The following is a 15822-nucleotide window of genomic DNA, read 5'->3' as shown; positions in this document are numbered from 1 at the left end:
GTTGATTCTCTCTGACCTTTCTGCAGGCCTTTGACACCCCCTGCACAGGATCCATTCCCTTCTCTTCACCCACACCACCACCACTCTATTTTTTCATCACTTCTCACATGCATTACTACCACAGCTTCCTGACTGGTCCCCTCCCTCTTCGATCTGTCCACACAGCTGCACAGACACTGGGCACTGAAGCCCTCTGAAATCTGGCCCAATTTCATATGATTCCTCTTCATACACTTTATGTTCTAACCAAACTAACAACTAGTTCTGCTCAAGTTCAATATGGCACCTTCTGCCTCAAGGGACGCACACAGGCTGTCCCCAGCTCTTGAATGCAATCTTTGCCTATCTCTGCCCGGCAAAACTCTTCCTTCAAGGCTCAGGTCATGAAGGTCAGTTCCTGATCCTTACAGCTGAAAGCTTTCTTTACCTCCTCAAAATTCCCTTAAGGTATTTTGTGCGAATCTCTCAGCTTTCCCAATGACATTCTATGTTGCATTGTACTTATCGTAGGATCCAAGATCTAAAATGAGGAGGGACCAAAGAGGTCATCTACTCCAACCATTTAATTTCATAGACTAAGAAACTAAGGCCCAGAGAGATGAAATGATTTGCCAAAAGTTACACAGATAGCAAGTGACAGAGAAAAGACTTAAGTCCTGATCCTGTGACTCAAATCCCGTTCTTTCACCCTTGCACCATCCAGCCTTTCATTATCTATGTACATGCCACTCTTTTCCCATAGGAAACAAGCCCCAGGAAGGGAAGGACTGCATTATCTTTCATTTCTGTATCCCCAATACCTGGCACAGTATTTTCTCGAACATCATTGTCGTTCAATTGCTTAGTCACGTGCAGCTCTCCAAGATCCCATGGATCATACTGACCATGGGTTTTCTTGGCAAAGATCCTGGAGCGGTTTGCCATTTCCTTCTCCAATGGATTAAGGCAAACAGAGGTTAAGTGACTTGCCCAGGGTCACACAGCTAATAAGTGTCTGAGGCTACATCTGAACTCAGGTTTTCTATCTACTGAGCCACTTAGGTGCCTCCTGTCTTGAAAATAGCAGGCAATTAACATTTGTTGGATTCAGTCAAAATTTGAGGGGCAGGACTGTATTTCACATTTCCTTGTATTCTTCACAATGTCAAGCACAATATTTGCACATAGTAAATACTAGATAAATATTTATTATAAACATGTAATTTACATAAAAAATGTTTACATACACCAGAACACACATGGAGTTCTGTCATAAATTCCTTCCTTCAGAAGCTCTTCAAGATAAAGATAAACAACACGTGTGTGGGTGTGTAAAATTAATTTCACGCTTTTTAAAATTATTTAATTTCAGCAGAAACACTTACCAGATCTAGATGAAAGTTGGCCATTGTGAGCAGCCCAATGACCCTTTACAGGAGATGGGCATTGAACATTACACGTGTGTCCAGTTCCTAACTGGCCTCTCGCTCCACAGCCAAATGCATAGATGAGCCCCGAGGAAGGCACAAAGGCTAGAGTGTGCTGTCTAGGAGGAACACAAGAAAGCATCCTTTCAAGTTAACGTGAGCGTGCACAGAGATGCTCAGAACGTACAAAAATACACCAGCACCCAACTTCTGCTTAACATTTTGCAGCTGCCTCGCCTTTCAATGCTGGCTTGGGATAAAAAGGGAAGAGCATGGAAAGGAAAACAGGCAGCAAACTCAAGCCCAGGCAGAATTTCCAAGTAAGCTTTGTATTTTCTCACCTGCTGAATCCCAAAGCTCGGCATCTTCATGGGATCTCTGCCTGCCCAAATCCCCACCTGCTATATTTTTGACAAGCCTACCCTCATGTGAAACACCTGGTCCTAAATTGGTCCTAATGCCCTACATAAATTAATATTTCAATGATAACAATATAGTTAATAACTTGGCTTATGGATAATCTCTCTCCTTATTACTACCAAGACAAGCTGCTCTTCTAATGTTGTTTAAAAAATAAAAAACCCACGCCATCACTCACCTGCCACAAGCAATCTGAGTCACTTCACTGCCCATTAACTCTAGAACCCTTCTTGGATTAACCTCATCATTCATGGAGTCATGTCCAAGCTGTCCAAAGGAGCCAGCGCCAAAAGTGAACACTCCTCCGCTCTGACAGAAACAAACATCACATCATTTCACACAAATGTACTTCTCAATTTGAACAGTCTCTTCTCCAGCACTGTGCTAAATTCAGCACTCACAAAAGAACAGGCTAGGTAGAAATTCTATCCCCATTTGAATTTTACCCAGAATAACCCAGAGCATGATGGTCCATCAGCTCATTTGCACGTGACTATTTTTAGAGTTTTAAACATTATCACTAAAAAATTAAATATAAGAGTACATATAAATTATATATTAACTATATATCACATCTATATCAAATATATGCGTGTATATAAACTAAAGACAGTAGGAAGATTATGTAATATAATTATAGATTTATAATTAATAGATACTTATAATATTACATATAAATATATATTGAAGACAGTAGGAAGATTATTCAATATAATTATATATTTATAATATTACATATAAGTAGATGTACTTAAGACAATAGGAAGATTATGTAATATAATTACATGCTTATAATTAATATGTACTTATAATATTACATATATCTACTGAAGACAAAATGATATATTTATCAGCAATATATTTATAATATTATATAAATATATTTGTACTGAAGACAACAGGAAGATTATGTAAGTATTCAAAGTTTATACCTGACAAAAAGGTTAAACTGTTGAGTTTCACATCATAAGTCAGAATGGGTCACTGTTTATGAGAAGGCACTAGAGACTAAAGAGAGAAGGAGAGAGAAGCCATAGGAAGAGACACACAGAAGAAGCAGAAGTGTAAGCTGAATCCCAAGAGCAGACACAAGAAGCCAGAACAGAAGTCAGCGAAGGCAGTGAGAAAAAGTGCTTCAAGCTAGGATGGATTACTCCCTGCGGCTGCTTCACTCAGGACCTACTGACTGAGAAAGAAGAACCGTTTTGCTGACTGGATAGAGAAAGGCTGAGGAGTTAGCCAAGGACGCTCTTTAAATGCTACACATAGGGAAGGAGAACTGAATCCTGATGGTGTACACAGAGCTGACTAGTTTATTGCTTTCTAATCCCATCTACAACCTGAAGGGGGTGGGGGTGAATGGTTGCTTCCTACTGTCCTCGATTGTTTGAGATAGAGAAATAGAGGGTGAAAGATGGACTTTGCAGTCTATTTTGCTGCGAGTAGTGCTTTTTGGAAATGAGGCTTTGCTTTGTGAAAAGGTGACAGGAGAAAAAGTCTTACAGGGTCAAGATTTGACTGGGCTATGCTGGCCAGACAGCCAAAGTGAGGAGCTTTGCAGTCCTCTGCCTTAAAGGACCTGCCTATCATTGAAGAAGCACACGCGGCTGTTTAGCATAACACTTTCTCAGGATGCTGTTAAGAATGGCAATGAGCTAAAAGAACTTGTCACTGCTTCACTAGCTCAAGAACAGCTTTTCCTGTCAAGAAAGCCAGCCATTCATGTGGTGCAAACTCTTCCTAGAAGGACTAAGAAACAACAAGGCTTACAATCCAGAGCTGTTCATTGTTACAGGTACACAGGTTTGCCCACTCATGTGCCTCCTTACGAGGTTTCCATAAAGGTGCACCCATTTTCCTTTACAAATACAGTGTGTATTGGTAGGAGAGTGTGACCCAGATTTACCAGTAGACTGTGATGTTCTTCATTATTCTTGCTTTTGCCTTCTTATTAAGAAAAGGTCATGATGATTATTGCTGTTTTTGTCTTCTACTAAATATAAGTCATAATTATTCTTGCTTTTGTCCTCCAGTGAGCATAAACTGTAATTTATCATTTTCATTTATCATTTGTTTTTGTCATTTAGTAAATTACTTGTAATTATTATTTAGTGAATGTTCTATGTTTAAAAGTTAATCAGTCACAGTTACTCATTATTGTATAAATAGAAGATATACTAGTGGGGGCTCAGGGGCTTCAGGGTGAGTACTATGAGTGTATTGCCTCCCCCCCTCAACACACACTAAGATTACTTCTCCCCTCTTCCTCCCCTTTCTACCTCCCAGTCTCCTGAGAGAAAACAGCGAGTTGTAGCCTTATAGTTGATGCCATAGCAACACCTCCCTCCCCACTCTGGGAAAAAAGCCCAGACCTGCCAGGGTGAGGACAGGTTGGGATGAGTGAACCAGCCCAGAGAGAGACAGGGTTTAGGTCAGATATCACACAAATGGACAGGCTTACACTTCCTGTGTGGGATGGGTCATAACTGTAATCGTGCTATAAGAGAAGAGGTTCTGAAAGCCCATTCTAACAGTTACTAAGTATTATTTAAGTGCCTACTATGTGTATAATGCTGAGGATATGAAGAATGGCAAAAATAGTTCCTGTTCTCAAGGAGCTCAGTCTAAGAGCGTAAACAATGTATAGTAAAATGCACACGATCTTTGCAGATAAATTATCACCCCGCCTCAAGAGTAAACTACATTTAGTAGCAAGAAAATCAGCAATGATTTTTTAAATAAATTTTTCATAACCTGTGATTTCCCTAATTTAGGGAATGCCTCGTGCAGAAACTCCCTGTACCAATGCAAATTAGCACCTTCTCTGCCATTTATAGTTTCAAACAGCTGCTATGAGCTCCAGGAAGTTAAGTGACTTGCCCAGGGACACATATGTTAGAGGCAGAAATTGAACACAGGTCTTTTTGGCTCTGAAGATAATGATCTAAACCAGAGGTAGAGGGGGAACCTGCAGCCCTGAGGCCACATGTGGCTCTCTAGGTCCTCAAGTGCAGCCCTGAATCCAAACTTCACAAACCTTAATAAAAGGATTTCTTCTATGAAACTTGGATTCAAAGGGCCACTGTTGAGGATCCACAGAGCCACATGTGACCTTGAGGCTGAAGGTTCCCCGCACCTGCTCTAAACATCCTCCATGCTAGCTCCCATAAACACAATTTTGCTAATATTTTTGAAATAAAAACATTTGTATAAAAATCACAAAAAGAAGTGTATTTTTGTATACATTTGAATGTATATGCTAAATTGGAATTTCTAGTGTTACACAAGGAATTTACAAGATTACAAGGGTCTGAGAGGAAAGAAGAAAACACCAGAAGAAACAAAATCACTCTTTGTATTTCTTTGGGGGGAAAATGTAGTTCTATGCAGAGAGAATAAGAATGTGAGGACTAAAACCATCAAATTTGTCTCTGGAAAAAGCACTACAAATAGCATTTCAGGGCCTCTTTACCTTGGTGAGGACTGCTGTGTGTTCTTCTCCACAACTAATATAAACAACTTTTTGAGTTCGTAAGAGTTTCACATGACAAGGAGATTGTCGATCTACAATAGGAATGTAAAGACAAAAATTAATTAATCATAAGTATCCAATTCTAAATACAAATACAACTACCCCATTTTATACCACAATAAAAATGATTTGGGTTTTTGCAATGTACTTTTCTATTTTTTTTTAAAGGAAAGGTGAAAAGTTTTCAAACCTGTCTCATCACTGAGTCCCAGCTGACCAGCATTGTTCCTTCCCCACCCAAATACAGCTCCTGAGAGAGACAAGGCAAAGCTGTGTGCCCCTCCTGCAGCAACCTGAGCCAGAGGGATCCCCTCTAGCGATTTCACTCTCTGGGGGCTAGCTTGGGAAGGGAATTCTTTTCCCAGGCCCAACTGCCCATGGCGGTTCTGTCCCCATGTGAAGAACTGCCCATCTGGAAGAAAGTACAAATTAGCATCAGCACAGCAGAATTTTAATTCCATTTGGATGAAGAGTCAAGTGGAAACCCTCCCCCCTCCACCTCTATCCCCCCAGCTAAAGAGGAGAGAACAGAGTGGAGACACTTCATAGGAACAAAAATTGTGAGAACAAAATTTTCATTATTGGGCTGGACCTGACTCAGTCCAGTAGTTTATTTTCAGTACTGGAACAAAATGAGACATTTGTAGGTGTTTAACAGTTAACAAAAGAAGATTGACCTAACCATAGCAGAAGTATATTCAGAAAAGATAGGCATGGAAGACACCTCAAGTTGATTTAGCTGGGGGAAGATCCCTTGCCTGAGCTGACTTTCATGATCTAGCCAAGTATCAGGAAGAGCACCCGGACTCTTTGTAGGTATTTTGTACTCAGGTGATGAAGATGTGAATAGACTGAGCCTTTATTCTCCTGAGCCAACCAAATCTCCAGGATGGTCTCAATACCTTTTAGGGAAAACTAGTCTTATGGAATGGGAGGGAAAGGGGTTAGAATACTGCTCCTATCACAATTGGTAAAGACCAACAGTGATTAAGACAGATGTGAATAAGGTTTTACTGCCATGCACAGGCTATTAAAACTTGTGGAGAGACAAAGTCACATGGTATATAGGCTATTTTTACATGCTATTTAGTAAACTCAGTATAGACTGCTAACATCCTGTGATATCTCTAGCAGAATAGGTGGTAAGTATAAGCTTCATTACAAACAATTCAGGGTTTTATTTATTGCTCTATATGGTATTGTATAATAACTAGGATAAGAGTGGTAATAACAGAAATAAAACAGAAAAAATATAATCCTGCCTAAAGACAATTTAAGATATACATGTTAAATGTACTTCTAATGTACATTCTTTTATAATTTACCCACCAAGGAAAGGTATGGTAGGTTAACTGAACAGAACGTGAGGAAATTCCCAAACACCCCACAAAAAGACAGGCTGATCCTAGCAAATGCTCACAAAGATTCCACTAAGATAAGCTGGAACACACAAATACATTCAATGCTTCAATACTGAATGGATCTGTGATTTCATCAATTTGTCCAACAAATTGGGCAAATTCCCTTAGATCTCTTGAAACTGAGGAGTACCAATGGTTAATGCAGACTATCAGATGCCCCTCAGTCTTCACCCATGACTGATCCTTTTAAATCTATGACCACTTCCTCATTTTTGAATAATCCATTATTGTTGATGGGATGGAATAATGTTGTTGTTTAGAAATTAGACCTTTGTGTTCTTGAGAGAAACTTTGGGTCATTAGAGGACTGCATGATTTACCAAAGGCAATAAGCCAAATCTCCTGGTCCTGTTCACTTTTGGGACCATTTTTCAAGCTCACATCTGTGCAAGATATGTGCTAACAGATCAGTTCTACAGATCATCCTTCCAACTGCCCATTATAGTCTGGCTAGACTTTTTTATCCTTTGTTTCTTCTAGCACCAATGTTGAGACCAAAATCTAATTTGGGGAGCTCTGCAATATTCTGAGTCTGGATGCAATCAACAAGCACAACGCCATCTGAAAACAAGTATTTGTTTGACCTCACCCTTTTCCATTTAAACTATGTGGGACATTTGCCACAACAGTGTCAAACACCTTTGGTAAGCATATATCTCCTGGTTTTTGACATCGCTCAACATCAGTCATCTGAAAATCAGCCAAAGTTATCTCTGCTGTTACATCTTTTAAGGAATCTTGAGTAATTTTTACACATGCCTGACAGACACTTCAATGAAGAAGAATCTTTCAGTTGGTATTTTGCAAATCAAATGGCTGCTTGCACAAATCAAATGCTCTTTGAAGAGTTAACTTGTTTTACAAATTTGATTGCAATTATCTTTTTTTATTGTACCATATTATGGAAATGCTTGTTTTATCCCATAAATTTAAAAAAATTCACAATTTAAAAAGTTAACTCATTTTTGCACCTCTTAATGAATTATACGATTGCAAAGATGTGGTCTCTTGTACGGTATCACTTGGTTTGCCTGTTTTCCACTCATCCCTTAAACAAGGATGCCCTAGAGAAGTGTATAAATCCTCACAAAAAAAATTTTTGTTGATATGGGAAAACAGACATAAGGGTCACAGTTATTAACATGTTCTCAGTCACTTTCTTATTTTTTTTTTTGCAGGGGGAGGAGGCGGATAATGAGAGCTGAAATTCTTTCCATACACACATACACAGAAAATACCCAAAAAACAATGTCAAACTACTATACATTTAATTTTACACTACCAGCTGCAAGAGCCATGCAGTGCCAGTTGCCACAGGAAACCTGCAATATCATCTGTTGGTTCAGTTTCTTTATTAACCTAAAACCAAAAAATATAGATTTCATTTACAAAATTGGATTACAGTATTACCAGATATGCCCTAATATCAGGATCTCAACTAAATAAAACCATCATAAAAATAATTTTTAATTTAAAATCAAAAGATAAAATATAGTACTGAAATATACCATTTTTTCTTTTAACCTATGCAGTCTAATTTGTTGCAACTATACTGTTTCTTTCATCAAGCTGTTATTTTCCAGGGAAAGAATCTACTGATTCTGAATTAAAATCCATTTTACCTCAATTCCATTATTTCACTTATTATGTGCAACTTAAGGACAAATGAGTGAACTACTGAGATAAATTTTATTCTATAAACAATTTAAAAATAACAGATACCACACAATCCTATAAGCTAAATGAAATGTACAGCTGGAATGGTAAAAAGGACATCAGTCATATGCTTAGATAGGGGCTTAGGTTTCCTAAAAAATACTACTTGTTATCTATCTTAAAATCTGTATGACATCAAAGTATGACATCTGTAATCTGTATAACATAAAAAGGATGGACTGTTCATCCCCATTACATGTAAATCAATGAGAATGAAGACAGTTGATGGCTTACTACGTACCTCCATTAGGTACAAAGTCAAGACTTGGAAGGATACTGATCCTAGGGGGGTGAAAAATATCTGGCGTGTCAGATTTGGCAGGGGGGAACTATTTGCATAGAAATATCAAAAATCTGTTTTCTCACTTTAAAAAAATCATTCTTTTTACTCCTGACCCCTATTACAAGTGATTCCTTGTGAGTGTCAATCCTCGGCAAAAGGTCTTTTAAAGTCATTACTCACTTTATGTATCCCTACCAACTTTGCCATGCCTTGAGCAGCTGAAAGTAGAAATAGTAAGGGGAAATGGTAAGTACAAATGGTAAAGGAAAAAATGTCCCTTTGTAGCTACCATTAACCAATGACCTTATCTAGGGATAATATTCTAATTGTGACATAAATATGACTCAAATCATCCCTAGGACACTTCTTACTAACCTTTCAGACAACAGATCTCATCGAAAACTAGAACTTGAAGTTGTTTTTCGCTTGTTTGTTTTGTTTCATTTTGTTTGGTTTTGCAAGGCAATTGAGGTTAAGTGACTTGCCCAGAGTCACACAGCTAGTGCATGTTATGTGTCTAAGATGGATTTGACCTCAGGTCCTCCTGACTCCAGGGCCAGTGCTCTACTCACTGCGCACGTTAGCTGCCCCAACTCAAAGTTTTACATGTAAAAAAACTGTATATGCTTTTAAAATAAATTGTTTAAAAATCACCCTTCTAAAATTCTATAAATTGAATTTAAAATGCAAACAGTACTTCTCCTTTCTCTAGCATTCACTCCTTCTTAACCGTTTCATCTTTTCCAAGTCATCTCTCATGTCTTCCCCTACACACAAAATCCTCATTTAACTTACCATTTTTTACAAATCAAAAATAAGGCGCTACATGCTGAGAAAAGGATAGGTCTCAAGGTCCTCAGTTAGGTGAATCAAGGGACCCTCTCTTCTTCCCCTCTCTTCAAAAAGAAAAATCTCTTTCTTTGGTGGCAGGGGGAGGAGGTGGAAAACGGAAAGAGGAGATGGAAGGAGAAAAGAGGAAGGAGGAAGGAAGAAAGGTTGACTTGTTGGAACGTTTCATAGTAAGATGTTATCTGAGCATAGGAAAAGAGGTAATGGGAAAAAAAACTTTAAAAATTTTCTAGCAACAGTGTGGCTATTTAAAACTATTTCTGGACATCCTTAATATTTTAGGGGAGAACTTTACCTGGGTATTGCAACAGAATCTTCAGTAGTTGTATGTCCAAGCTGTCCATCACTACCTGCACCCCAAGAAAAAAGCTGTCCCTGGTCACTAAGGGCCAAGCTATGCGACTCGCCACAAGCAACATGGACTATGTGCTGATCTGCCAAAGCTCCAATTTGCTCTAAGAAAAAAACAAACAAACAAACAAACAGAAAATGGAAATTGTGTGTGTTTCTGACATTAAAATGATCATTATCCCCCCAGGCAATATTATTTTTAGAAAAAATACAACCACTGTGCTCTATATTAAGAACTTTAAATTTAGCTCCAAAAATTTCTGGAATATGGTTCACCAAAAAAATTGAAATAAACACTTCAATTATTTAAAAGCATTTTCTATTAAAAAAAAAAACAGGGCCTCCCTCTTCCTTAACATATCCAATAAAAAAAAGCCAAAGTGCTTGAATTGATTTATTTAAACTGCTCTCCACACAGAATTAAAATTACAGGAAAAGCAGGTGCTAACAACCAAAAACATTAGGCCCTGGAGAATGAGCAATTTTCATCTCATCTCATTTCATCTCAGCAGCCTGATGGAGGCTTAAACAATAGGGACTGGAGAAAGCAGCAATTGAAAGAGATGATGCCTGGAACATAGTAGATAGTTAATCATTGATATTATAGCCATAGCTTTAAAAAGAGCTAATTAGATTAAAGATTAAAAAAAAACACAAAGAAAACAAGAAAAGACAACATGGCGTAGTAAAGGCCAGGGTAGCCTGAGTTCAGACCCTGCCTCTAGGTGACCCTGGCTAAGTTATATAAACTCCCAGTACTATAGGCAACTCTCCAAGGCTGTAAATCGCAGAACAGTTGGCAGAATTGCAGACCAGCATTGGCAGAGGGGACATACAGACGAACAGGACAGAAAGATGAATTCACAGGCAGTAATAATAATTGTATTATTTATGTTGTTGTTCAGCCATTTCAGCCTTGTCCAAGTCTTTGTGACCCCCTGTGGGGTTTTCTTGGCAGAGATACTACAGTGATTTTGCCATTTCTCTTTATAGCTCATTTGACAGATGAGGAAACTAAGGTAAACAAAGGTCAAGTGACTTCCCAGGGTCTCACAGCTAGTAAGTGTCTGAGGCTGGATTAGAACACAGGTGTTCCTGACTAGAGGTCCAACTCTCCATTCACCATGCCATCTAGCTGCCCTAACATTTATACGGAACTTGAAAGATTACAAAATCTCACCATAGCCCCATGAGGCAGGTAGTACAAATGTTATTGTCCCCATTTTACAGATGAGGAAACTGAGGATTAAAGGAGTAAAGTGACTGGCCTCTGTCCAGGCCAGGGATGATGAACATGAAACAAGAGACAGTAAGTATGTATCACCTCAGTTGAGGGAATCAGACTCGAAACAGCCCAGTGAGTAGCAGTACAACAGCTGAGCTCACACACAGCTATTTGCCCCGGAATGAGGAGTGATGAAGAAACACAAAGGGAAAAAAGGCAAAAAGCCTATCTGTCCAGGTCAGATCTGCACAAGCAGCAGCCCGACCCTGTGGACACTAAGGAAGGGGTACATCCAGAAGAAGTGGCCCCCAAAATGCAACAAACGGAAGCCTACTTACAGGTAGGTCAGAGACCAAGACGGGGAAATTTGAGTCTGCAGTTATAAACCTCATGGACCAGGGAAAGGTCCAATTGGAAAAGCATGGGCCTGAAGTGGAAGCCTCAGTCAGACAAAACCAAGGGTTTGCAGTTGAATCTACAGGGCTCCAGCTCAGATCACGGATGGCTAGGAACACCTGCTTTCTGCAGCTGTTGCTTTGACCTCTGACTAGCTGACCTTGAAGGCTTTGAAGAATACAGTACTCAGTACGTTATGGAAGCAGCGGCAGGAAATCTCAGCCCTACCAGAAGTCCAAGTACTGAGGAGCCACTGTCAAGATCATGCAAGATTCGGCAGCAACCTCAAAAAAGAGTAAGTAGAAGAGCTTTCTGTTGCTGTTCAATAGTTTTCAGTCATGTCTGACTTCGTGACCCCATTTGGGGTTTTCTTGGCAAAGAAAAGCAGTTTGTCATTTCCTTCTCTACCTCATTTTACAGAAGAAGAAACTGAGACAAACAGGGTTAAGTGACTTACCCAGAGTCACAAAGCTAAAAAGTTTCTAAGATAGATTTGAATTCAGGAAGATAAGTTTTCCTGACCCCAGGCCTAGCACTCCATCCACTGCCCCACCTAGTTGTATAGAAGAGGTTAGAATAGAATTTTCCAAAAGGCAAACTATTAAAACAAAGAATAACCCATCCAAAAAGAAAAAAAATAACCCTACAGGGGGGAAATGGCCCTCTATTAAATGGCTACTTCCAAGTATTCTTGAAGAAAAAAACAAGAGCTAAGGAGAACTCTCTCATGAAAACATTGGACCACGTGATGATGAACTATTTACATTCTCACAGGAAAACAAGAAATGTGTCCCCTAAGAACGCCTTCGAGGGTCATGGAGGGAAACGAATAAGGTAGAAGGCTAGAGACTGGACTTCTTATGGGCTGTGAATGTTAAAGGAAATAAAAGGGAAGAAGAATACACTACGGAAGAGGTAGCATACTTTCTCACCTAATCTGAGTGTACAAGACAAAGCTACAAAAAGGTTTGGAGAAATGAGTGTCACAAGACTCGATCCATCTGAAATGGACGAAGAAGGGTTGAACATAAACACAAAGAGCTTGCTGTAGGAATACATTAAATTCAACAAGGAAATAGTCAGGGGCAGGAAGATAGGGAATTTAAGAGGGAAAGTAGAGTTAAGGAGAGATTAGTCATGAGCAAAACTAACTACGACTTCAGAGGGTAGAGGATAAATGGAAGAAAAAAGGGAGAAAGAAAAGAGGAAAAAGGATAATGTTGATCTGCAATTGGGCAACGAATTAAAAAAGGGGGCAATGAAAAGAACGAGAATATGCTATTTATGGATCACAAATATTTAGCACATTCATTCTATTTTACCACTCTCTTTTTCTTTGCAGTTCAGGGACTGAGAAGGAATGAGAATAAGAGGATAGGATGGAAAATACCCAACCTACAATCACGACCTTTAACATGAATGGAAAGGTAAAGGGGAGCAGAATGGACTGGAAATCAGACTATAACAATAAATTGCTTATAAAAATGCACTTGAAACATAAAGATTCACAGAGAATCAAAATAAGAGGATGTGACAAAATCTAACATGTTTCAGCCAAACTCTAAAAAGCAGAAGTAGCGACTATTATCTCAGACAAAACAAAAACAAAAATTAGAGATACAGAGAGTGACAAGGGCATTCACTGCTCTCAGGGAGCTCACAGTCATATGGGGGAGACAATATACAAACAAGATATATTCAGGATAAAGTGAGGGTAGTATCATAAGGAAGGCACAAAGACTAAGGAAGATCAGGAAAGACTTCTTGAATAACAGGGGAGTTTAGCTGAGACCTGAAGAAAGCCAGGGAATTCAGGAGATGGAGATGACGTAAGAAAGTGTTCCAGGCATAGGAGACAGCCAGCGAAAATGTGCAGAGTTAGGTGATCAGTAGTGTTGTGCACAAGGAGTAAGTAGCAAGGAGGCCAATATCACTTGATTCAAAATAGGTGAGGAAAGGTACAAGGTTTAAAAAGACTAGAAATGCAAGAAGGGATCAGCTTGTGAAAAGCTTTAACAGCCAAACAGAGGATTTGATATTTGATTTGGAAGTAAAAGTTTACTGAATGGGGGCAGGAGTGTGATATGGCTAGAACTAGCTTTAGAAATATCAATTTGGCAGTTAAGAGGAGAATAGACTGGAAAAGGGAGAGGTTTGAGGCAGAGACCAGTCAGTAAGTGGTTGAAAATGTCTAGGTGTGAAGTAATAAGGTTCTGCACCATTGCGGTCAGAGGAAAGAAGGGGCATTTATGACAGATGTTAAGTTGAAAACGACTAGACTTAACATGATTAGATACAAGTGAGAAAGAGTGAGGAATTGAGGATGACACCTAAGTTGTGACCTTGAGTGACAGAGAGGAAAGATAATGTGTTCAGTTCTGGACCTGATGAGTTTAAGCTATCTACTGGACATCCAGGTAAAGATGTCTGAAAGGCAGATGGAGGCAAGATTGGAGTTCAGCAGAGAGGTGAAACAAGACAGGGAGAAGTGATTAGCAGAAGCACAGAGGTGGTAATTAAATCCAAGGGAGCTGATGAAATCTCCAAGTGAAGGAGTGTAGAGATAGACAAGGGGCCAGGACAGAACTCTGTGGGACAGCCATGGCTAACCTGAATGAAAATACAACAAAAGGGACTGAGAAGAGTGGTCAGATAGGTAGGAGGTGAACCAGGACAGAGTGGTGTCACAAAAACCTAGAGAGAAAAGAATATCAAGGAAAAGGGGGTGATCAATAGTGTCAAAGGCTTCAGATAGGTTAAGAAGGATGAGGATTGAGAATATTCTATTAGGTACAGCAATTAAGAGATTTTCAATAATGAATTAATAACAAATAACAAAACGAAAACACTTTTGGTGGACTGATAAAGTCAGAAGCCAAACTACAAAGAGTTAAGAAGAGACTGAGTGGGGCAGCTAGGTGGCACAGTGGATAGAGCACTGGCCCTGGATTCAGGAGGACCTGAGTTCAAATCTGGCCTCAGATACATAACACTTACTAGCTGTGTGACCCTGGGCAAGTCACTTAATCCCCATTGCCCAACCAAAAAAAAAAAAAAAAGAAGAGATTGAGAGGAAAAGGAATATGTAATCAATTTACCAGGAGAAATTGAGAGTAAATTTATAATAGTTGTTGACCTCAATGTACCACTTTCAGACCTAGACAAATCTGACAAAAAGATAAATAACAAAAAGTTAACTATCTGAATGCAATTTTCAAAAACTTAGAATGATCGTTAGTGAAGGAGGAAAAAAAGGAGTACAAATATTCTCATCTGTGCATAGCATCTGCATGCCAACTTTACAAAATTCACTGAGGCATTAAAAACCTCAAAAAATATTCAGAAAACCAAAAAAAGTAAACATATCCTTTATTGACTACAACTAATATAAATTATATTCAACAAATGGCATTTCAAACAAGGATTAAAAGTTAATTGTAGACTAAATAAGTTAATGTCTGAGAATTGGTAGGTCAACAAAAAAGTCACAGGAACAATAGATAATTTCATCAAAGAAAATGACACCAATGAAACAACCTAACAAAATGTTTGGGATGAAGCAAAAGTTATGTTTAAGGTAAAATGTATATTACTAATACATTCATCAACAAAAGATGGAAAACAAATTAATGAATTGGGCATGCAACTTTTAAAAAAATACCAAAAAAGCAACACACCAAAACAACAATTAAAAAAAAAACTCTAAACATCAAAACAAATTCTGAAAAATCAAGAAGAGATGAATAAAATTGAAAGCAAAAAACTACTGAATTCGAAATAAGACCAGAGATGAGGGGGGGCACTTAAATTTACATTTGCGATGTAGATTATAGTCTCATTTTAAAAAGGAGAAAGGAAAACAAAACTGCCAAGATTAAATATAAAAAAGGAAAATTTATTACAAATGAAGAAGAAATCAAGGAAATTATTTAAAACTATTTTGTCCAATTATAGGCTAAGAAAACTCACAACACAAATGGATGAAAATTTATGAAATAGAAAACACCCACATTAACAGAACAAGAAATAAAAAATTTGTAAAACCTGATATAGGCAAAGAAATTGAAAAATCCATAAATGAATTTCCAAAGAAAATATGCCCTTTTGCAAATGAATTCTATCATACATTAAAAGAACAATCAATTCCAATATTAAACTGTCTGAAAAAATTAGGAAAAGAAGGCATCCTTCCAAATTTTCTATAATACAAATATAATGTTGAT

At 38.4% G+C, this 15822-nt stretch overlaps 1 protein-coding gene across 1 annotated transcript in view; it reads right to left on the bottom strand.

The window, feature by feature from the left end:
* The window catches only part of HERC3 (HECT and RLD domain containing E3 ubiquitin protein ligase 3), a 116211-nt gene that overhangs the window by 66176 nt on the left and 34213 nt on the right, over positions 1-15822 (bottom strand). The window contains 6 exon segments of the mRNA XM_020988306.2: positions 1365-1525; positions 2005-2135; positions 5299-5390; positions 5549-5770; positions 8062-8138; positions 9923-10082. Of these exon segments, the coding sequence (XP_020843965.1) occupies positions 1365-1525; positions 2005-2135; positions 5299-5390; positions 5549-5770; positions 8062-8138; positions 9923-10082 (843 nt within the window).

This window comes from Phascolarctos cinereus, unplaced genomic scaffold (assembly GCF_003287225.1).
Source record: "Phascolarctos cinereus isolate Bilbo 61053 unplaced genomic scaffold, phaCin_HiC Scaffold_9;HRSCAF=440, whole genome shotgun sequence".
Classification (NCBI taxonomy): Eukaryota; Metazoa; Chordata; class Mammalia; order Diprotodontia; family Phascolarctidae; genus Phascolarctos; species Phascolarctos cinereus.
Note: the sequence above shows the minus strand (reverse complement) of the source record. Positions and strands in the feature narration are given on the sequence as shown.